Source organism: Zingiber officinale, chromosome 2B (assembly GCF_018446385.1).
Source record: "Zingiber officinale cultivar Zhangliang chromosome 2B, Zo_v1.1, whole genome shotgun sequence".
In the NCBI taxonomy this organism is placed as follows: domain Eukaryota; kingdom Viridiplantae; phylum Streptophyta; class Magnoliopsida; order Zingiberales; family Zingiberaceae; genus Zingiber; species Zingiber officinale.
Genome location: NC_055989.1, coordinates 135,181,334 through 135,206,051, shown reverse-complemented (window position 1 = coordinate 135,206,051; position 24,718 = coordinate 135,181,334). Strand labels below are relative to the sequence as shown.

Below are 24,718 nucleotides of genomic sequence, written 5' to 3'. Positions count from 1 at the left end.
TTCATTTGGGGCATTGACTAAGTAAAGTCAAACTAATGTTTTAGGTTAAATACTAAATTATTAAATCTAAGCAACGTCAAACTTAACATTTGATTCTCTCCTCTAAATACTAAATTAACTATGAAACATAAGGTAGATCCAACTCAGTACTCTTATTTTTCTATAATCTCAATTATGAGCACAAACTTAATATTCTTATGTTTCCTCTAAATATTCTTGGCAATATTCTGTATTATGCATTTTAAACTTTTAATTTACTCTAATAGATTGATGTAGTTGATATTTGTATAAATAATTATTTCATTAAAATCTTGGGATTAATTTCATATGAATATAAAATATCTTATTGAGTATCTAATCTTCCTATTATATTAGAGTAAATGTATCCATGATTTATTCCTTACTCAAAATCTTCCTATTATATTAGAGTAAATGTATTCATGATTTATTCCTTTCCAAAAAGTACGGGTCCGCATTGGAGAAAATGATAGTTTCATATTTTACTTCAATTTCAAATTTTCAATTTGCCCTATGATAACTGAGTTGATATCTAAATAATAGACTCAGATCTAACTTTCTCCATGTAGAGCTGACAATGATTCAGCAGCATTATCATCACTTTTGCATCAATTTTAAACTTTCAATTTAGTTAAGCATATAAAAAAATAAGGTCTATTTAAAAGTTTTTTAAGATGAAAAAGTAAAGTGGAATTCATAGATAGATGACATAATTCTTCTTCCACATCATGATCATCATCAATGAAGATGTGGATTAAAAATTAAGGAGTGGTTTTCTTTCACATCACGATCACCGTCATGAAGATGTAGACAATAAAATTAAATTCTAACAAATTGTATTTTTTTTTCGCGTGAAAAAAAAGTTGAATGTTTTGGTGGCACGTTTTCTTGACCACCCGAGAGATTCCACGCGCATCGATGATGTCCAGCGCCGTGACCTGGCAGCAGCCACCGGATCGACCCGCATCCGTCGAACGTGGAGCCGGCCACCGATGTTGAAGTCTCCTCCTCGTTCTTTTTGACCTCAACGTTTCTCATCGTAACTGGACCCCGTTCATTTGCGAGATTCCTTTCTTTCCCCGCAGTCCAATGGGAGTCCATTATTCCGATTCACCACCGTGTACAAATAAGGAGGCGGAGGAGGACTCCCTCCCGTCTGCCTCTCTGCCTCTTTCTGCGGTTCCTCGTGGAATCCTTCTCCCCGTAAGTCTCCCCGACTCAAATGATTCGACGTGCTTCCCCTCAATGTTCTTCGCTTTTGATCACTGCGGAAAAATCAGATTTTTTTTTAGCTCTTTTAGAAGGTCTTCTTTGGTCGTGGATAGATTCTTATCTTATTCTTGCTTCTCCAATTTAAGCGGAACCGAATAGCCTAAATTTAGCTACTGATTTGCGCTTTTTCTTTAGTAGATAAAAAAGTAAGATCCTCCTTAGTGATGTGGAGAGATATCCATTTCTAGATACCGATTCAGCTGTGATACACGGAGAATCATGTGTTTTGGCATAAAGGTTTGATTTTTCAATAATTAGTGTGTTGGTAAGTAATTGTTCTATCTTGCATCTGCTTTTTCCCCAAACCCCTGAGATCGAGGATATCTGTTACTTGATGTTGAGATTCTAAGGTAGTTTGTGGCATGAAATAAAGGAGTTCAATTGGAGCTGATTTATGTGATCTCCTTCACCTGCAATTTAGATTTTATAGGTAAAGAGTATCTTTGTCGTCAGCGTAAATGGGTTTATGCACTGCGCTGATATTTATATTCTGGATTTGGTTGAAGTCCATTCAATCAATTTCAACAATATGCATATATATAGACATACACACACGGAAAATTATAGAGCAAACTCCTCTTTTCTTGTTCATATTTATGTTTATTACCAAATAAACTTTCCCTTGCTAAATATAGATATGTTATGAAGTTTTTGAAAATTGACGCGTTAAAATGATGAATCTTGTTATTTTTGCTTATCAATTCAACGGAATTGCAGTTTCTCTTCAGGCATGGAGGATGGTAATTCCAAGATAAGTCCTTCATTGAGAGATTTCTATATCCCGGATTATATGCTAGTGCCAGAGTCAAAAAAAGTTGATGTCCTAGAAGAGCCGGCTTGTCCTGTGGTTGTTTTCATCAATTCAAGAAGTGGTGGCCAACTTGGAGGTGATCTGATAAAAACATACCGTGAGCTTCTAAATTATGCTCAGGTACTTAACTTGAAAATGACATGGGGAATACTATCCTTTATAATCAAAATGGTACAATAGGTATTTGATTTATTGATTCTTCTTCAGGTTTTTGACTTAGGAGAAGAAGCTCCTGATAAGGTGCTTCATAGACTTTATGGTAACATTGAAAAGCTTAAATCTGAGGGAGATCATCTTGCTACTCATATTGAGAAGACATTAAGATTAATTGTGAGTGAAATGCTTTAGAATGATTCCAATTAGGATTGCCAGATATTTTTTTGGTTTATTCAAGATTTGCAATTTTGTTTTCATCCAAATTTAAATATATAAATAACGCTTATCCACAAACAAGTCATCTTAGGTTGCAGGCGGTGATGGTACAGCAGGTTGGCTTCTTGGCGTAGTCTGTGATCTTAAACTTGCAAAACCACCTCCAATTGCTACAGTACCTTTGGGAACCGGAAACAATCTCCCTTATTCATTTGGCTGGGTAGGTCAAGCTTGGAATTTCTATTTTAATTCTTTGGAGTTCATTTCTGTTTTGATTCTTAGTTAAATTAACATTTAGTACTCTCTTTAATGGGAATTTGTATTGCTTCTATTTAGAGGATCAGATGATAACATGAAATTCTCCACACCACTCTTTTTAAGTTTCATTGTCATGATTTAAAGTCAACCTAGTTGGAAAGTCCATATAGTTTTCTATTCTTGATACTCCCTCACATATGTGGGTACAGGTGTCCATTATTTGGTCCAAACCAATGAACCAAACCAATGAACCAAACCATACTAAATCTATAGTGGTTAAGTTTGGTTTTTATACAAAATGGCGTCTTTCTGTTTCATTCAGAGAATTCATTAAATTTTGATTCTTGTTTAATTTTATCAACTTTTAACCGAACTGGAAAATCCTAAATTATCAGTGTTTCAGAGACAAATATTTAATTTTTTTACTTTTAATATTAGTTTCTAAAATTTGTAAATTATTCAATTTGAAACAGAGCAAAAAAGGAGGAATTTTGATTTCTAAAAAAATTTGGTTCAGTTATATTTGTTTTGAAAACTACAAGTGCAAAATTCAGTTTCATTTGACTTTGCTCAATTTTGTATGGTTTGAACCATATGAACACCCTACATGTCTGTGCGTTGGAATTTGGTGGTATAATTCCTATATAAATTGAATTTAAATCAAACACAATTTTATTCATTATTTGTCAAAGGTTAAACCAAACCTTTACATAATTAGTAGTTACTGCAGTGCTATGACTCCCTGGTGATAGATATCTATTGTCTCATGTAGATAATCTCTATTAGGATGGCTGAATCACTAGTGGCTGAGGTTGTCAGTTATTTTAACGATTTTAGCAATTGTCAACTCGTTATGTTGAGCCAGAGAATGTTCAACTCTCTTTCTTAGGGATGATATATATTGGATTTTGTCAAATCTAAGAACCTGACCTTAATTGTTTGGAGTATTAAGAAAAACTGATTCTGAGTCCAAAACCCAACATTATAAAAAAATCCGAACCTGATATTTTTATGGGTTGGGCCAGATTTGGTTTTTCTAGTTTACAATTTTCCAATTTTAGGTTAGATTGATCATCTTTGTTTTTTTTTTCATGTTTTAATATGCCTTGTAATTTAATATTTGATATATTATGTTTCTTATATATATTATATTATGATGATTATTATTATTATTTAATAATGACTAGCAAAATCAGTTTGGATTGATTTTTTAGGTTTGATACAAAATCTGACAACTTGAACCAAACTTGGACTTGAACATATGTAAAACACAAAACCTGACCACAAAGTGCAAAAAATCTCAAATTTTCGTTTAGCTTGGTATAAATTTTCAGATAAGGTTGGGTATCTTTTTTTGCCCACCCTTCTTTTTTTACCCAAAACCCATCAATATCCTTCACAACATCCATTGTAGTTGTTAGTAAGTTGCATATCATTGAGTTGATCATCAAAGATTACAATCAAATAAACATGACAACCAATGAGTAGAGAACATAAGTATGTAGTCATAAAAAGCCATTTTGATTATTAAATGTTCCCTTGAGGTAGCTACCAAGGGAACCACCTAAACATCTCTTAGGTGATGCTAGCTGCAAAGGAGTATTTCCAAACATCTTAAATACTATTGAATTGAAGAACAATCAAGGTTTAAAATTTCGATACGTGTCGGAGTTTAGTCCTGGATCAGAACGATACAGTTTCTTTCTGTACCTATCGTGCTGATACAATTTTGATACTTTTTTTTAGTTTTTAAGTATAAGTGTATATTAATTTTATTAATATTTGATTATTAAATATGCACATTATTGACATTATATTTCGAGGGTTGAGCTCATATTTCAATATTTTCTAATAAGATAATGTCTAATAAATTTTTGTAAAAATATTTTAAAAAATAATGTAATTCTTAAAATTTAGAACTAGAGCTAAAATAATAAAATTATTTGAAAAGCTTAAAGATAATTATAAAATTATTTGAAGGTCTTAGATTATTTTCTGAGTGTATTTGTAAATTTTTAATTTTTTAATTTATTTGAAATGTTTAAGAATTATATTTTAGAAAAAATATAGATTATTTTAAATTCACATTCAATTTCAATATATATTAAAAAATTTAAAATATTTTATTAATTTTTAAAAATATTTAAAAATTTAAAATAATTCTTATATTTTATAACTAGTATATATAATTAATGATTATATAATAATTAACAGTTTATTTATCCTAAAAAAAATACTTATTTAAAAAATAAAAATTTAACCTTAAAAAAAAAGTCGTGGCTGTAGTTGCATGCATCGTGATCCTGCGGAGGCCTTCGTGGAGTTGCAACACCCTCCGTGCCCCCACGGAGAGCCGCGACACCCTCCGTGCCCCCACGGAGAGCCGCGACACCCTCCACACCCTTGTGAAGGACTATCGTTGGGTCACAACACTCTACGCCACCTCGCGAGGTGGTTGCAAGGTTGCAATGACCTCGCAACTGCGATGTTGGTAGGATATCGGTGCTGGTCACGTGCCGGAATGGTAAATACTGCTTGTTTTGTCGACATTTCAAATCATGAGAATAATAGTCCAATCTTTCTAACTCTGGCCTCAAGTGACCACTATTTTCTAATAGTTTGTCAGTAACACCTCTAGCGACTTCACTTGTCCTTCAAACTCACTACTACCAGTAGATAGCCAAAGGGCTAGTGCAATCTTCATTATCACCATTGCTGACTGGGTATAGGGCTGGCTCTGTCTCTGTCTCAGTACCATCTCCACTTATAGTTATACCCATCATCCTAACATATTCACATCCCACCTAGGCCCTTCGATTATAAATGAATCAAACGTTCGTGAGCAAGCTTGATTTTTGGCTAGGTAAGAGCTTATTTATGTTCATTTAATAGACATAAGATTGATTAAATAAATAAGCTTGAACAACTCGTCAAACTAAACAAACAAGATTGAACACATATATTCAGCTCGTTAATGTTCATGAACAAATATTGTGAACTCTTGGTGAACAATATTCGCGAATAAAGTTCATATATCGTATTCATTAATAAAATTCTTATTAACATACTAAATAAACAAAGAAAGTTTCAAATGAACAATAAAAAACTTGTATTATCAAGCTTAATAACCAACTAAATAAGCATAAAATATAAAAGTTTCAAACAATCAAACAAGCTTGAATTGATAGCTCGATAACATCTAAATGAACCAAGCTCAAACTCATAAAAAGGAAACCAATCCAATCTTGAATAATCATTTCAACATCTTGGTTCATTTTAAGCTCGGCTTGACTTAACTCGTTTGCCTTATCAAACAAGCTTGAACACCACGAAGCTTGGCTGAGCTTGACTCGTTTACAACCCTACACTTAACCAATCAGATGCAACTGGATTTCAGTTGCTCTCTTGTTGATGTTGTTTACTAGCTAAAAGCTTATCTGGTGGTTAAGGGATAAACTCAGATTTTATAATATAGATCTATCTTAACACATTTTCTCATAGCCAAGATCACTTTAGTTCGCCACTTTCTTGAATTGGAGTTGTCCATTGTTGGCCCTTTTATTAGCTTCACATCTAAAACACTTCCTTTTCTTTTTGACAATCTTTCTTGAGGAGGACCATATGAAGCAACCTTTGTTATTGCTTAGGGGAAGTCTAGCCTAGTATGTAAAAGAATCAGAAGGGATGAAGCAGTTCTAGTTCAAAATGTTTGATATATAAAGTTCCAAATGTTTGATTTATAAAGTCTATCTTTGTTTATCATTGAAGGAGAGTTTTGACGCAACGGTAACGTTGTTGCTTTGTGACCTAAAGGTCACGGGTTCGAATTCTGGAAACAACCTCTTGCAAAAAGCAGGGTAAGACTGCGTACAATGGATCCTTTCCCGGGACTTGCATAGCTGGAGATTCCAACACCGGACTGTCTTTTATCTTTGTTTATCATGGGTATGGTATGACCAGTAGCATGGTAGACCACTTAGTATTTCCCCTTATTAGGTAGGAAGACATATCATTCATATTGTCTATGTAGACGACATTATCATCACCTTATCATTATTGGTCATTATTGGTAATGATTTCATTATGATCCAATGAAGGATTATCTCCATCAATATTTTCAGATTAAAGACTTTGGTGAACTCAATTACTTTTTTGGTATAGCAGTTGCTTGCTATGTACATCTCTTAATAAATGTATTTAATATGTTTAAGGAGGCTAGTATTATAGAACTAAACTAGTTGGCACTTCTATGGATCTCAATGTGAGATCAGTAATGATACAAGGGAAGACACTAACTCATCTTGAGAAGTCCATAATCGAACACTCCGGGAAACTCAAGTACCTTACACTTGCAAGACTTGATATCTACTTTGCAATTAGTGTGATCAATGAATTTCTATAGATCTATATCATAATATTAGGAAGCAATATGAGAATTCTATGATATATATGAAGAGTGCTCCAAGAAAAGGTCTCTTGTTTCGGGATGGAGGTCATCTTTAGCTTATAAATTAATTCATGCACATTAGACATGTTCTCCTATGGATAGACAATCCACATTACTATTGTACATTCTTTTGGGAGGAAACTTTATTTCTTGGAAAAGAAGAGCAAAAACTGATTGCTGTAGTTTGGTTAAGTGCAAAGGTGGACTGTAGGTTAATGGACTTGGGTCAAATAGTTGATGATAGAATTGAGATATGTTCCTTTGAAGATGAAGCTCTACTACGAAAATGAAGCCGCAATTCACATAACTTTTAATATGATATTTATGAGAGGACAAAATATATAAAGATTAAATTTTGCTTTATTAGAAAGACAGCACAGTCCAATGAAATTCTTTTCATGTTGATTAGCTAGTAGATACCAAATCCTTAAGGGGCCCTCTATTTCAAGCTAGAGTTCCTCAATATATTTGAACTAGCTTGACGGGGGAATATTATGAGACTTAAATGTAAATATTATTAATATAGAGACCTACTCATAATATTTTATATTAATCTGTAATATACATTGTCTATGGAAATTACCTAAGGTAATTAATCTTTTTCCCCATAAGATTAACATGTTACTTTCCTATCAAAAGAAGAATATCAATCTAGATTACAAATTATATTTCCTCTTCCTACTAATATATTGGTGGTGCCAAGGCGTATCAAGGTGGTCTCAGTCGACACTAATCAATAAAAGGAATTGAGGAGCGAAGAAGAAGAAATTGGGAAGGAACCTTGTGGAAGACCTCTTGAAAGATTTAGCTAACAATCTCTAGCTCATGGAAGCCTTGAGAAAGCCTCAAGCAAAACCCTAGCTTGTAGAAGACCTTTAGAAGATGTCACCTTGCGGAAGCCTTGCAGCTTGCTAAAACCTCAAAGTAGTGCTGCTTACGGAAGCCTTATGAGTCGAAGACCTTCAATATCATTTTTATTTTTGAGTTGTGTGCCAATTGACAAACAAAATGTCAATTTTCCCCTTGTTGGCTAGTACAGCATGGCTTGAAATATTAAACCACGTCAGGGACTTAATGTATTCTCAACTTCATAACGATGAACTCCCTTTGATAATTTCTATATTGGTTCAACATATAAGTTACATTCCTTTCATGGAGTTGTTTGATGATTTAGCTTCCATTATTTGAACTTCTGGTTCACTGCTCGAAGCTTTCTTACCTAGGAGTATTTTACATACCAGGTTGATCTCCAAAAAAAGGTTGTTGCTGCAACAGGTTCTTCTCACTGATACAACCTGTATTAAGCCATCCAACTGTGATAGAATCAAACTCACATTTGTTTCTCCATTGTCATACTTATGTACATGGGAAGACCTCGACATTGGCAGCTTGGGCAATGACAGTGACTACGTGAGTATGGTAGATTGTTGGAGTTGCTAATTGCAGTGATGTTAAATGTGGGAGATGGTTGTTGCGAAGTTAGCTTCACTCTCCGTGTATAAATTCCAATAATGTCATAGTAAGAATATACACAAAATGGTTGTTGCGAAGTTAGCTTCACTCTTCGTGTATAAATTCCAATAATGTCATAGTAAGAATATACACAAAATGGTTGTTGCGAAGTTAGCTTCACTCTCCGTGTATAAATTCCAATAATGTCATAGTAAGAATATACACAAATAGCTAGCTAAACTAATTAAATGCATACCTTTGAAGAAGGTCTGCCGGTACTACACATAGATCTTAAAGAATAGTAAAAAAAAATATATAGGATCGATGCGTGTCGATAGGGGGGGGGGGGGTGGTGAATATCGACTCGTCGCTTTCTTAATTTCGTTGTTTGTTCTTTCGTTCGTTCTATCAAAGTTATGCAACGGAATAATAATAAATAAAGATAGAAAGACGGTGACAGTTTTTACTTGGTTCTCAATCCCAATGTTAGTACGTCCAAGGCCTACGTACTCGAGCACTAGTCCACTAGTGGTCGCTTTCCCGGAAGCTTTTTGGAGGCGAAGAAACTCGTCTTACAGTTCATCAAGCACAAGCATAGAAGAATATAAGAAATAAGTACAACTTGTAAAATAAACACAAACAGAATGAAGCGGTCAATCCGGAAGTCCTGAGCGCAGCGCACTATTCCTTGAGCATCCCCGGTCGCAGAGCTTCGCAGCACATTCGTCTGATTGCAAAGATGAAGAGTAGGATGGTGAAATTATATCCTTGAAGGCTTTGCTTGAGGTCACCTTTATAAAGGTCTTCCAGGCGCTTGGATGTGATAGAGGCGCCTGAATCAAGGCTTTATTTAATTGAAAATCATCGCACGCCTTATCCTAACTTGATCAGTTCTGGTCCAAGGCGCCTGGACCAGTCCAGGGCGCCTGAACCAGTCCAGGGCGCTTGGAATCCATCCAAGCATGAGTTTTGTTGCCTTCCTTTTGCATTTGTTTGCTCATCTAGTCTTGCTTCTAACTCTAGGTTCCTGTAAGATAAACAAACATACACAAAACAAGTAACCTAGCCTACTCTTGTAAGTCTACCTGACCTACTAAGCTTATCTTTTGTTTGAAGGTTCCTCCTCCAAGTGTACCACTTAAGGGTCAATCCTTTAGGATCAAGCCGCACTCCTTTAAGTCTACTCGACCTACTAAGCTCATACTTGAACTGCATCCAAGATTTTACCACTACGTAGGGTTATCTCCCCCTAGGATTTTCTCTTACTTAGAGTTCACTCCTCTAAGACTTCATTACCTAGGGTTACCTCCCCTAGGGTTTTCCATTGTCTAGCTTCCCTCACTAGAATTTTCACCACTTAGCTTCACTCACTACAGCCTAGCTTCACTCACCAGGACTTCTACCACTTAGGGTAATCTCCCCTAGGATTTTCCCTTGCTTCGGAGTTCACTCCTCCAAGACTTCTCACATGCCTAACATCCAATTAGGACTTCCCTTGCTAGTCATTTGATCTGACTAGACTTCTCTCTTCCAAATATTAAGTCCTATTTGGATCAACCCTTGGTCAAACTGACCAGACTTAGGTATATTGTCAAATATCGAAATCCTGGAGGCTGATTGCACCAACAAAACACTCCAGAATAGTGAGCATAAAAACTACAAAGTGGGTATAAGAAATATGTGCATGATGTAACATATTATATCTCATAAAAGAATCCAATAAATAGTAAAGGATATCAAATTTTGTCAATCTAACCTCGTTAATCTCTTGTCACAATTCTTTTGAAATTTTCTCTTAAACAATTTTGTCAATTTTCCTATTTCTTCTTTTATACTCTGAAACGGAAAAGTTCATAAGCCATCAGAATTTTGTGTCAACTTGAAAGATTCATCTGTTGTTCTTGGGAACAAATTACAAGGCAAGCCATATATCACTATGGGTGTCTACTTTCCAACAAAAAAAAAAAACTGTGCTAAAAAATAATATTCCTACATAAAGTTATGACCATTTTGATCGAGGTCTGTTAGGCTAAAAATATTGCTCGAGAAAGATTACTTAGGAAGAGTATATTTCTCAGGCAAGACATATAGGAAAGGCATATTGCTCGGGAAAGACATATTGCTTGGGAAAGACATATTGCTCAAGAAAGATTGCTCAGGGAAGGATATATTGCTCTGGAATTGGAAAGAGTTAATCTACATTTTTGGTATTCTTGGAACTTGAAAAGGTTGATGAGCATGTAATACCTCTGCATGCTTTTCCATTATTAAACTCAGTCTTATTCTCAAGGCTTAGGAAATATAAACCTAGTTTAACGAGTCCTTAGGAAATATAAACCACATTTAACATATTTTGACTTATCTTGGGGAGTTGTTCCAAGTCTCCCCTATAAAGGGCCATCATTTGTATTGTTGGACAAGAGATTGTTTTTGAGATTAAAATATATTTGAGCTTTTAAGCTTGTTAGAAGATTTATATTCTTGGTCATTTCTCTCAACTCTTTGGTGGATTCCCTAGAGTGGTGAGGATTGAGTGCGCCTTGTGTTACCTCCTACTTCTCCTACGCTTTCCGGTGTTATACTCTTACAAGTATTTTCCATTTAATTTATCAAGGAATTAACATATATGCATATTATATAGGGGCAGTTGATCTTCACTCTTCCTAATAAAAAATGCATTGTGTATAGGGATTAATAACCTGCAACGCATCCAATACGAAGTGCATTATAAATATATATGATGAATGATCCACTTGCAATCCACCTGATAAATAAGTGTCATATATATCAATCCACCCAGAGATGCACTTCATAGACAAAGAAAAATGTGAAGGACTTGCAATCCACCTAGTGAGAAGAGATTTCATGTAAACTAGTTGAAGCCTACAAATGTGTGAAAAGACCCAAAGGCCTTTTTTGAGCATGGGGCCAATGCTCCATAATATAAGAAATTCATTTAATTTCATATTTCAACATAAGTAATCATGCAACTCCTTTAGAGCACGCTATATACTATAAATATTTCATTTATTTTTTTACTTTAGTATAAGTAGTCATGGAACTCCTTTAGAATGCAGAGTAAAAACCTTATAATACAAGTGACACATTCATTATTTTGTTAATTAAATATAAGTAATTTAGACACAACCCTTTTCACATCATGGAGCCTTTAGCTTTGTAATAAAAGTGGTTTGTTTATGGTTTTATCAATTTAGTATAAAGTAACTGTTGTGTTTATTATGCTATTAATTTAACATAAGTAATTATGCAACTGCTTTAGAGTGTGGAGTGCTCTATGGTATGAGTGTTGCATTTATTATTTTATCAATTTACTATAAGTAATCATGTAACCCTTTTTAGAGCATGAAGCCAAAATTCTATAGCATAAGTATTTTAGTCGCATAACCCTTTTCAGAGCATAGAACCGAAACTCTATAGTAAAGGTAGTTCTTTATTGTTTTATGCAAGTTACTTTAGAGCTAGGGGCTAAAGCCCTAAGGTATAAAAATTTCAAGGCAAAAATTAGGAAGGCACCCCTTATGTTTATTATCATAAAAAGGGCGCCTTATGTTAAAAAATATCAAAAGGGCACCCATCCTATTTTTTCATTTCAACGATAACTTTGTTTGTAGTAATTTTGGCTAAAGTTGCTACAATGTAGAGGAGTTTTAATTAAAATTTCATTTTGATCCAAACTGTTACAATTATGTTGGAGCAGTTTGACTAAAGCTACCATAAAAATGGAGTATTTTGGGCCAAAGATTTGGGAATAGAGAAATAGGATGAGTTTTTTAAGATAGGGAGCCTTTTTAATTTTTGCCTAAAAATTTATTTGTTATTTTATTAATTCAATAATATAGTTATACATTTAGTTTCTCGTAGTTTCTCAATGGAGCTGATACTTTTTTAAAGGATTACCATTGGTATTCATCCTCTTTATTAGTCTGTTGATAATTAACAAATGTTGAAGAAGGAATAAGGAGAGATATACCAACAATATCAACGAAGGACAAACAAGGTGAAGATAATTTTTATAAACACATATCAAGCAACAAGAGTATACATAATTATAGAAACACGCCTCTTTTTCAAATAACTTAATAATTACATCTACTTTTATAAATTTAATCATGCACAAGGTAATTACATCATCGCTAATCTGCCCCAAAACACTACTATACTCTTCCTAAGAATGCAAGATCTAAATGAGAATAGTTTTTAATTATGATTCTGCTTCATAAATCCATTATCACAACAAGGACACTTATCTTGCTCTTGCTCGACATTAAGAATTATAAAGGGCAACCCGTGGACAAAGTTCCTGCTAATGCGGGGTCAAGGGAAGGGTCAATTGTACGCAGTCTTACCTTACTTTGTAAGAGGCTGTTTCTGTGACTTGAATCCGTGACCTCTAGGTCACACGACAACAACTTTACCATTGCACCAAGGCTCCCCTTCAACATTAAGAATTATAAGATAATAATTTTGACTTATTGCACAAGTCACAAGTTCTCACACCCAAAAAGGAATTAGATATCCAGATGACACAATGAGCCAATAGATGTCCCAAGCAACATTGCTCCACTAAAAAAATTAAGGTTTTGTAATAGTTAGATTCATTGCAAGCTTCAATTAAATCAATAAATTAAGTGAAATAGAAGGTTAAGCTTATTAACCACATCAAGGAGGCCTTACGCATGGAGGGGAAGAGCAAGTTACTGATCTGCAAAACCCAACTTGTAATGCTAGTAACATTGTTAATGGAGCCGGAGGAGAGATTGTGCAGAAGATGATATAGAGCTGGAATAGATTTCTTGATGTTGCTTCCCAAATCAAGCAACAACAACAAATGATTCATGTAGAGGCAATGTACATCTACAGGGTTTAATTGATGTTGGAGGCGACAACTTATTAGTGCATGACTCCTCTACAATCAATAGAGAGGAAAGGTGTTGTGGTTACCACAACGGAGACACAAATGGACAGCGAGTGTTGAGGATGACTATCAGCCGGAGGGAGTTGATGAGATGATTTTGGCGAGCAAGCAATGATGAGGAGACCGATGATGACAACACGAAGTGCATTTAATGGTGTCGTAGCCTAGCAGGAGTGTTGTGATAGGTGCATGACATGCAAGAAAGGGAGATGGGGGACTGAGAGGAAGGTGGAGTTTGGTGTGCAGCTGACCATGAGCGACAACAACATGATTGACTTTGGCAATGGTTGCTGGGCTAAATTGTGAGAGGGGGAAGAAACAAATGATAAAGCACGAAGTGGGGGGAGTGGGATTAGGTTATTAATTCTCATTTTGCAAATAAGTCAATCAAAAGGGTAGTCTGGTGTACGAAGCTCCCGCCAATGCTCCTAGGGAAGGGTTAGATAATATTGGGTCTATTGCCAACCTTATCTTGCATTGCAAATAAATCAATTACTTTTTGAAAATTACAGTTTGGTCCTTTAAGAAAATTAGATACTATGACTTGACTAGAGGACATTGATGTCTCCATGCTGCACTCAGGAAAATGTGAGATTGATGATGGCTTCGCTATTAGCTGTGATCAGTTATGGCACTGGCATGGTCAAGCTCTTATGTGAGGTTGAGAGTAGCAAGAGACCATGCATGGGCTAGCTCATGGTTGGAGGAGATAAAGGCTCTTGGTTGGGTGTCATGTAACATGTTGAATGCCAAATGCTAGAAAAGGGTGAAGTTACAGGCTCTATAAGGTGGTAGCTAGGTGGGCTCTAATACAAAGTTTTATAGGTGTCTCAAAGGGAATTACAATTAGTGAATTTTATATGCATAGGTAAATAATCAAGGTAAAATATAAGTTTCAGTTAAAACCTATTCTTCCTGTACTTGCTTATTAAATTTATTAATTTTTACACTAATAATGAACACATACTCAGTGATTGGATGATCACTATATCATTTTTCTTATTTAAAAAAAAAAACATAAACATAGCATATAGTTGTGGAGTACACGTATAGATTTCTAGCACAAGCATTTATATAAATTGGTAGCCTTGTTTAGAATTAAGTGTGTTGTTTCCTCACTCATACTTCATGAAGATGCTGATCCCCTTAACTGATTCTAATTGGTTTATATATATATATATATATATATATATATATAGGGTCGTGTTACGTTGCACGGTAGGCGACCGTGCCTGAGGGGGAGGGCCCCACAAGGCAGGTGCCCAGGTGGGGTCCTCCCCCTCAGGTGCGCACGGCAGGCATGGACGCCTGCCATGCAGCACAACAGATCGCTATATATATATATAATATTGTTTCAGTTGATGTCATGTTTATTGTTTGTTTTTAATGTACTGCAGGGAAAGAAGAATCCTTCTACAGATCAGCAGTCAGTTCTGTCTTTCCTTCAACAAGTTAAAGAAGCAAAAGAGATGAAAATTGACAGGTATCCGGGCATCATTTCACTATTTGATATGCTCCATGACATCATTCATCCTGTGCACTTCAACCTGAAACCTCAGACTCACACAGCATGCTAGATATCTAAATTCCACAGACAGACAGAAGTATCTTTTTTTTTTTCTTGTGGAATGTGACTTATTCGTGTCTGCCCTTCTAAAATCAGAACATCACAACTTTATGGATTTAAGGTTTCTCCTTGTTCAAGTTTCCACGTTTCTACTTATCCACTAATCCTTTCAGCACTGGTGAGCACAATAGGTCGCAACTTTACCTAACTCATAGCATTTGACAACTACAACACTACTTAACACTGGTTTGTTACTTGCATTTGCTCTCCCTATTGTTTTCTTAAAAATACTTACATGAATTTAGCCCATGATCTAAAAGGAAATATTACTAAATACAAGTGATCAAGTGTTCAATTAAGACATGCAAATTTGACACCGGACATGATAGTGATTATTCTATGGGCTAACGAGAAGGAGGTCTTAGGAGAAGACAAGCAGAGAACTCGAAGAAAACAAAGAGAAACCCGCTGTTTGCCAAAAAAGGTAACCTTATTAACAAACGTAGATCTTTAAATTTTACATGTGTGAGTGCTGATAGAGTCTGATTCCGAATTTCGAGTTAAAAGTTATGACCCTTTAAAGTTGATATTCTCTTGGATCATGCATGAAAGTGTATGGACGAGTGTAAGCAATGTATATGAGTCTACCAACCAACCAACCTCTGATACATTCTTTTGTCAACAGTTGGTTCTTCCTTAGCTTCTCATATCTTGTGATTTGGATCCATTGGACTAGAAATCGACTTACACCCAATCTTCCTTGTTTCAGCTAACAGATCAGTCATATACTTCTACTGAGAAATAAAAATTCCTTTCATAAAGTATGCTACCTTAATACCAAGGAAGTTTTTCAGTTTGTCCAGTTCCTTTATTTTAAACTCCTCTATCAATTTCTGCTTTAGATCATGTTTTTTCTTTTCATCATTTCCCGCTACAATGATATCATCTACATTGACTAGGAGAGCTGTCATTTCCTGCTGTCGAGTGCTTAACAAAGAGAGTATGGTCCCCTTGGCTTTGGTTATACCCACACTTCTTCCTTACTTTCGCAAATCTTCCTAACCATGCCCTAAAAGATTATTTTAGACCACAAAGAGCCTTCCTCAGTTTACCTACTCTGTTACCCGTATCCTACAAATCTTGATGGGAGGTTCATATAAATTTCATCTAAATCTTCATGGAGAAATACATTCTTCACATCATACTGTAAGAGTTACCCGTTGAAGTGTGCAACCAAAGATAATATAACTCTGACAATATTCATTTTTGCAATTGGAGTAAAGGTCTCTTGATAATCTACCTCATAAGTACGAGTATAACCTTTTGCCACCAACCTATCCGTATATCTGTCAAGAGAGTCATCTGCTTTGTATTTAGTGTGAATGAAACGACCCTAACTCTCACTTTACTTAAATTATACTGGATTTTTTTATAATATATATGGCTGAAACCTATACTTATAAAATCAATATTTAAAAATTATTTTACTAACATTTTTGAAATAAAATCTTAACTGTATTAAAACCCAAATTTGCCAATCACACAAACATAAGTCTAAACAAACTATCTAAAACCATTCAAAACCCAATCTTCAAATAAAAATACAACATTTTAACTTTCAAGAATATTCAACTCTCTTAATTTAAAAATCCTCTCATAAAAATTCATTTAACATAGTTTTACGGGAATGCAAGGTTCTCTGGAGTGTACTGCCATGCCCGGTTCAATCAAGAGTCAGAGCCTCCTACCTCCATATTTTCATCATCCGCAACTATTCAATCCTAGTGAGTCTTATGACTCAGCACATTCAAACCCTAATAGCAAATACATAAATATACAGTCACACACACTTAAAAATACTTTTAATAAAAATATATTTAACTTTTAAATCATTTGCATTTACATTCACATAAATATTTAAAATACTTTAAGCATCATATACTTTTTCCTTATCATTAATCCTAGATATTTTAGGTGAGGTTTGATCATTGAAAGTGACTCCTCTATACTCATTGATCGATATATAAACCATTGTACCAAGTGGTGGAGTTCAACGACCCCTTCTTCATCGCATCCCTTTGGCCTATATATGAGAATCTGATATTGGGCTCCCTTTGGGGCCATTTCCCATAACCAGGCTCCCTTTGGGCCTTTTTCCCTCGCGGTATTCCCATTAATCATTTTGTAAGTTCACCAGAGTTCAGCGACCACTTCTTCGTTGCATCCTTTTAGACTATATATGAGAATCCAATACTGGGCTCCCTTTGGGGCCTTTTCTAGTAACCGGGCTCCCTCTGGGGCTTTTCCTTCACGGTATTACCATTAATTATTTTGTAAGTTCACCGGAGTTCAGCGATCACTTCTTCTTCGAATCTCTTTGGGCTATATATGAGAATCAGATACTGGGCTTCCTCTGGGTCTTTTCCCGTAACCGGGCTCTGGGGCCTTTTCCCTCGCAGTATTAATTCTTTTTTTTTTTGTAAGTTCACCACCCGCGTTTTTGACGAATTCCTCACACATCCTCTTTGTCATAGTCAGTCACCTTCCTCAAAAACATTTTTCCTTTCCTTTCCTTTCTAAAAAGAAATTACCTTTTTCATCATTTTCATAAAATAAGCATGCATCCGTACATTTCATACCATTAACACATAGCTCTGAAACTTCTAAAACTTTTCATATAACCTTTCAAGCACTTATTATGGTTACTCGGGACTTTGCCATGACTTCTAACCTTTCCTCGAGACATAACTTTACTTAGTCACATCTAAACTTGCCCGTTTTAGACTCTTACTGACTTAAACTTTAATAACTTTTTCCCCGACTCAAACCGAGACACAACTTGACCTTTACTTGCATCCTAAGACATGTTTCAGACCCTAGGAATCTAGCCCCAAGCTGCTTCAACCCACTTGGATCGAAACATCCCTTGGCCGAGCCCTAGTGTCCATGGCTCCTCTCAGTCCTTAACCCCTCTAATGGCAGCAACGTCCCATGCAATCATAAACTTCATCAAACAATCAAGAAAACTCAAGAATCTTTCAAGAAAACTCAAGAACTTCAAGAAACATAATTTTTATTTATCAAAAATGTGATTCCACATATTTTCATGCATAAACACAATAAACACACATACTATGATTGAATGGTGCAAAAAGAAGGGTTTAGAATGTGCCTTTATGTTTAAAACGCTTGAAATTCGAATACCGGCACGATGAGATGAAGAGGACGAACGAGGATTGACTTGACTTTGCTTTCTCCTCTGAAAACACATGATTTTTCCCTCTGAAATATGCAACAAGGTTCACGGCTGCTGCCTCCCTCCAAGCCCTAGATTCTCTTTTCTATTTTTTCCAAAAATATCGTCATCTAGGCTAGAGTTTAAGTCTTTTATGTTTAATGCAAGTCTAGGCCCACTAACCCATGTAAACTTAAGTTAATTAGGCCCATTTTTAATCTGATATTATGTTTAATATATATAAATTTCGAAATTATGGGTAACTAAAAAGTTAAAGTTCTCTATTTTATCAAAATTCGGCTTCTCGAACTCAAAAACTCTTTGTTTGCAAATATATATAAAATCTATAAATTTTAGAAAGTTTCAACCTTAATTAAACATATTTTCGAGCCTAAAAAAATAAATATTTTTATCTCAATCGTCCCTGATCTTCTTTCCTTGGCCAAGCATCGAATATTCACTTGAAAATCCTCAACTTTAAAATCATGCAGAGTTACACAATTAATTATATAGTCATTTTCAAATATCATCATTTATTAAAATCATTTAATTAAATCAATTTAGCATATTTAATATTTTTATGCATGTGGTTTATGGGGACTTTTAAATTTTGGGGCGTTACGAAAATCCACTTACAATCAATAATGTTCTTCCCTTTTGGCTTCTCAACAACCTCCCATGTCTTATTCTTTTCTAATGCATCCATTTCCTCCCTTATGACATCCCTCCATTCACTTTTTGACAATGCCTAAAAAATATTGGAAATAGTCATGGTATTTAGATTTACAATGAATCTTTTGTGGGCTAGTAACAGATATTTAAGAGAAACATAGTGGGATGGAGGGTAGAGACGGTGTTTAATACATTCTCTAGTACCTTTCCTAACCGTAATGGGAAGGTCAAAACTTTTGTTAGGTCAATGGATGATTCAGTAAGTTGTAATGGTGAGTCAGATCTTACCATGATCCCAGCATCAGGGTCGGAGGTTACTTGGACTTGCTTCGCTTTTGGAGCAGCCTTTCTCCTTAAATACACTTGAGGGATACTTTGAGTATCACAAGAAACGCTTGGAGGAGACTCACTAGATGGAATAGGAATAGAAGGTGATTTGGTACGAACTTGAGTAAGAGGAAGATCAAGAGCCTTAATGGGTTCAAATGTCTCACAAGTGCTATCTTTTATCATTGAAATCTCTCCCCTAGAATAGGACTTGGAAAAGAACGGAGTATGTTCAAAGAAGGTAACATATGTAAAACTTTTGAGATGAAGGGTGGTAACATTTGTGCCCCTTTTGAGTGGATGAATATCCAAGGAAGACACATTTGATGACATGAGGGTCTAGTTTACCTTGAAGTGGACCGTGGATATGGACAAAAGTAGTGCACCCAAAAATCGTTGGAGTAAGTCCATTTGTGGTTCGGAAATGAGGATAAAAAACCTTGAGGAGTTGCATAGGATTCTTGTTGTCTAAGACAAGGGAAGTCTGTTTATCATGTATGTGGCATTAAGGATAGCCTCTCCCCAATAGGATTTAGGGACATTATTGTGGAAAAGAATGACATGAGTAGTGTTGAGTAAATCTTCGTTTTTTCCTCTCTGCTATTCACAAGATGAATCATGAATAATCCCTTGGGATTGGAAATAAGAGGACAAGGTTTGGTTGAAGTAATGTCTAGTGTTATGATAACTAAAGCTTTTGATTTTCACTCTAAATTGATTTAAAATCATTGAGTAGAAATTCAGAATAATAATGCTGACAATAATTTTTTGTTTGAGGAGAAACACCCATGTAATCCGAGTGTAATCATCAATTAAGGAAACAAACCATCGAACCCCAGAAATGTTGGGAATATTAGAGGGACCCCCATTTTCATTATGAATTAAATTAAAAGAAGTAGAACTTCTTTTATTGCTAATAGGAAAGGGTGCATGAGAATGTTTTGCCAATTCGCAAACATCATACTGAAATTTAGAAACATCTAATCCTTGAAAAAGATAAGAAAACATGACCTTTAAAATTCTAAAAGAGGGATAACCAAGACGTTTATGATACAACCAAATGTTGTCTTTATTGGAAGAACTGTGAAAGGACAAAGACATTATTCTTCTTAGTGAATTCAAGGTAGTAAAGACCACTATGTTCCTTAGCAAGTCCAATGCTTCTCCCCGAGTCCTGATCCTTGAAAACACAATAAGAAGGGGAAAAAATAGCTTGATAGTGAAGTTCAATAGTTAATTTTTGAACGAAAACAAGGTTGGCAGACAATGTTGGTACACGAAGGACATTTTTAAGGATAAGGGTAGGGGTAAGGTGAACATTTCCAAAACCAGCAATAGTAGCTAAAGATTAATTGGTTACTATAATTTTAATGTTAACCTGGGCCGGGGGTTATAAGTGTGGAAAATTTGAGAATTGGGAATCATGGTTTGTGGCATCGAAGTCTATTATCCATGAGTTATCAAAAAAACTGTTTGAGGTATTCATACAAAAAGGGAGTGAGGGGATACCTAAGAGAGTCAAAGAGCACGTGCCAGTTTATCAAGAGAACCCAACAATTTCTACATGGTTGAATATGCCTAGGATTGAGTTGTCTTTAATATGGGATTGCTCGATTAGGTGTGCCTGAGGTTTATGTTGGCCCCCACAACTTCCCCATTCTCGACTTGGTGGTGTACTAAGTAGTTTCCAACATGTCTCTTTAGTGTGGCGCGGTTTCTCACCGTAATTGCGCCAAATATTGTCTTTAATCGGAGTCACACCACACTTGATAGTGAAGTTCAGTAGTTAATTTTTGAACGAAAACAAGGTTGGCAGACAATGTTGGTACACGAAGGACATTTTTAAGGATAAGGGTAGGGGTAAGGTGAACATTTCCAAAACCAGCAATAGTAGCTAAAGATCAATTGGTTACTATAATTTTAATGTTAACCTGGGCCGAGGGTTATAAGTGTGGAAAATTTGAGAATTGGGAATCATGGTTTGTGGCATCGAAGTCTATTATCCATGAGTTATCAAAAAACCTGTTTGAGGTATTCATACAAAAAGGGAGTGAGGGGATACCTAAGAGAGTCAAAGAGCATGTGCCAGTTTATCAAGAGAACCCAACAATTTCTACATGGTTGAATATGCCTAGGATTGAGTTGTCTTTAATATGGGATTGCTCGATTAGGTGTGCCTGAGGTTTATGTTGGCCCCCACAACTTCCCCATTCTCGACTTGGTAGTGTACTAAGTAGTTTCCAACATGTCTCTTTAGTGTCGCGCGATTTCTCACCATAATTGCACCAAATATTGTCTTTAATCGGAGTCACACCACACTTATCTTTTTCCTGCAAATCATTTTTGGCAGGAAGAGCTGATCTTGCCATGGGTTGGGGCTCAAACATCACACTTCATTGACTTTCCTCAGCTTGGAGTAGAGAGATCACCTTTGCTATGGACGGTATGCAGCCTTTGCCAATGGTTTGGATCCCGACATGATCAAATTTAGGATTTAAGCTGGCCAAAAAATCATATACACGCTCATTTTCAATAAAATTCTTCAAAACAACAACATCTGTAGCACATTGCATCTCAATTACTTGGTAGTAATCCAGTTCGTGCCACATTTTGTAAAATCGTGGCATATTCGGTGACTAATTTATCTCGCTGCTTAGTAACACCCGCTTTGACTTTGAGTTCATAAACTTGGACAACATTACGGGCTTTTGAATAAATGCGGGTAATGCAGTCCTAAATTTAATTAGCAGTAGAGAGAAACATACATGTATCACTAATGGATGGTTCCATAGAATCCCATAGCCAAGACATAATCATAGAGTTTTCTTCATCTCATGTCTCAAAAACTGGATCAATAATGGTAGTCCATGTCCCAAGGATATGACTAAGTTTTCCTTTGCCTTTAAGGTACGTATGAACAACCTGAGGCCATTTCAAGTAGTTCTTCCCGTTGAGTCTATTGGAAGTCCGAATATTCTGCAAATCATCAATTTTTTTGGATGGAACTATAGTCATCAGACACAATAGATTAGCTAGTATTGTTGGAAATGATTGTTTGAGAATTGGCCATGATGAAAAAATGCAGAAGCAGAAAGAAAAAAGAGAGAATTAGCAATCAAGGCTAAAGCTGTGATATTATGTGGAAAGAATTGATGTGGAAAAATTCTTTTCATATAGAATAAGAATACCTAGTATTATATACAAAATTACAATAGAAGAGAGAATATGAAACTAATTATTCCTAAAGATATCTTTGCAAAAAATTTTAGGGATTGCCTACTCTATGCTCATAGTTGTTTATTCCATTAATTAATTGTTTATTTCTGTACAAGCTATTCATAGCTGTTCGACAAGTTATATAAATTCAGTTAAGAGTTGATCCAAAAAGGTACCCTATGTAGACTCGCTTTGGTAGTTTTAATCTTGTTTGAGCATCTTGGTCAATCTTTAAAATTTTTTACCTTGGCTCTTAGGGAATGTGACAAGGAGAGCAAAGAAACTTATTTTGACTAGAATGAGGGTCATTTGGTCTAGTTTCAAGGGTATTCTAATTCGTTGGGTATTTTGATCATTTTACCATGTGCAAACTTGATGAATTCATATTTAAATAGGTTTGATTTGTGTTTTGAGTGTGTTAAGTTTGAAAACTAGTGATGTTGGTCCCGACTAGGTTAGAGGCCATTTCGTAGAATGTGTTAGTTTGCAAGGATATTTTAGTGATTTGTCATAGCCAAAGGTTAACCTAATTGGAATTGAGTAAACTTATTGTCTCTATTTTGAGTAAACTTACTTTCTGATGGAGTGGAATTCAATTTCGAACCAGGGAATGAAATCTTGAGCCATGCTGCCTGAAACAGATGGTTTTTATCGTTTCGACATCGGATCGGCAGTCATTGCATGTGTCACGTTGCGCAACAGAAGGAAGAAGGAATCAGGTGAAGACTTACCCAGAAGGAAGCAACGAAAGCTTAGGGTTTAGGGCGAGGCAACGACGAAGGCAAGGCAGTAGCGAGGCGGTGGTGGCAGCGATGGTGATGGTGACAGGTGAGGGGGAGAAGTGGCGGGGGAGAAGCATAATCGAGAGTGGCGGGGAAGACACGGAATCACGATGAGAGAAAAAGTTAGATTTTATTAAATCGTTAAATTATATATATAGTTTCTAATTAATTATTATATAAATTATAATTATATATTATATAAATTAAAAATAATTAAATAAGCTATTAATTAATATAATTATAATATATAATTTGATTATTTTTATTTAAAATATAAAAAATAAAGTAACAAATATATATAATTATATAATTTTAAATAATTTTAAAATCAAATTTAAAATTATTTTTATAAATTAAAATTATATAAAAATATTTAAAATAATTTTAAAAATTTATAAATAATTGTAAAATTTTATAAATAATTTTTAAAAATTTAATTGTTATAAATTAAAAAACATATAATTATTTCAAATAAATTTGATTTTAGAATGCAATATAATATTTAATATATATTATTTAAAATATTTATAAACTATAATTATATAAATATATATTATATAAATTAATAATTAAATTAATAAATAAATAATTTATATAATTGTTATGCATAAATTAGGATTAATTTATATAATTATTAGTTAATTTTTTTTTCTAAGAATTAATTTGATTTGAGATTTGGAACCATTAATATTAACATACTTAGCTCTCTACTTTTAGATTCTTACTTCCAAAGCATATAAAATACATATTTTTATTAGAAGTTTTATACGGTCAAGTTACACTAAATTAATATACAACTTATATATATATATATATATATATTGAAACTGTATCGATATGATACGATATCGAAACTGTATCGTTCTAGTCTAGAATCGAAATATCGACACGGGTCGTGATTTTAAATCTGGGTCTTAATATTACACTTCTGAAAATTATTAAAAGATAATTTTTACTAGACTATGTAGGTATTAATATGTCAATTTGAGATAATATCTTAAAATAATTAAACATATATAATCATCAATATTCAGTATCAAAATTTTCTTATTATTAAAACATAACATATCTACCAATCAAGGTTTAAAATTTTGACCCGTGCCGAGGTTTCGGTCTCAGACCGGAACGATACGGTTTCGGTATCGTATCGTGCCGTGCCGATATAGTTTCGGTATTTTTTATTTATCTATAGTAATTATAAGATAAATATGTTTATTATGTATATAAAACTAAGTTGTATATTGATTTATTATAAGTTCTCAATTATTGAATAATTTAATATTGTTAGAAAAAATAATTAAAAATAATTTTATTTAAATAGAATTGATATATTAATAATTCAAATTAAAATTG

At 34.6% G+C, this 24,718-nt stretch overlaps 1 protein-coding gene across 2 annotated transcripts in view; it reads left to right on the top strand.

The window, feature by feature from the left end:
* The first annotated feature begins 901 nt into the window (after positions 1–901).
* Positions 902–24,718, top strand: part of LOC122047380 (diacylglycerol kinase 5-like) — a 37,698-nt gene continuing 13,881 nt past the window's right edge. Inside the window, exons 1-7 of one of the 2 annotated variants that reach the window (XM_042608627.1) lie at positions 902–1,221; positions 2,008–2,221; positions 2,309–2,431; positions 2,565–2,693; positions 8,420–8,453; positions 8,551–8,588; positions 14,964–15,049. In XM_042608627.1, coding sequence (XP_042464561.1) covers positions 2,021–2,221; positions 2,309–2,431; positions 2,565–2,693; positions 8,420–8,453; positions 8,551–8,588; positions 14,964–15,049 — 611 coding nt within the window. In that variant the 5' untranslated portion in view covers positions 902–1,221; positions 2,008–2,020. The remainder of the gene's footprint in view (positions 1,222–2,007; positions 2,222–2,308; positions 2,432–2,564; positions 2,694–8,419; positions 8,454–8,550; positions 8,589–14,963; positions 15,050–24,718) is intronic. The other variant, XM_042608628.1, reaches the window with a different exon arrangement.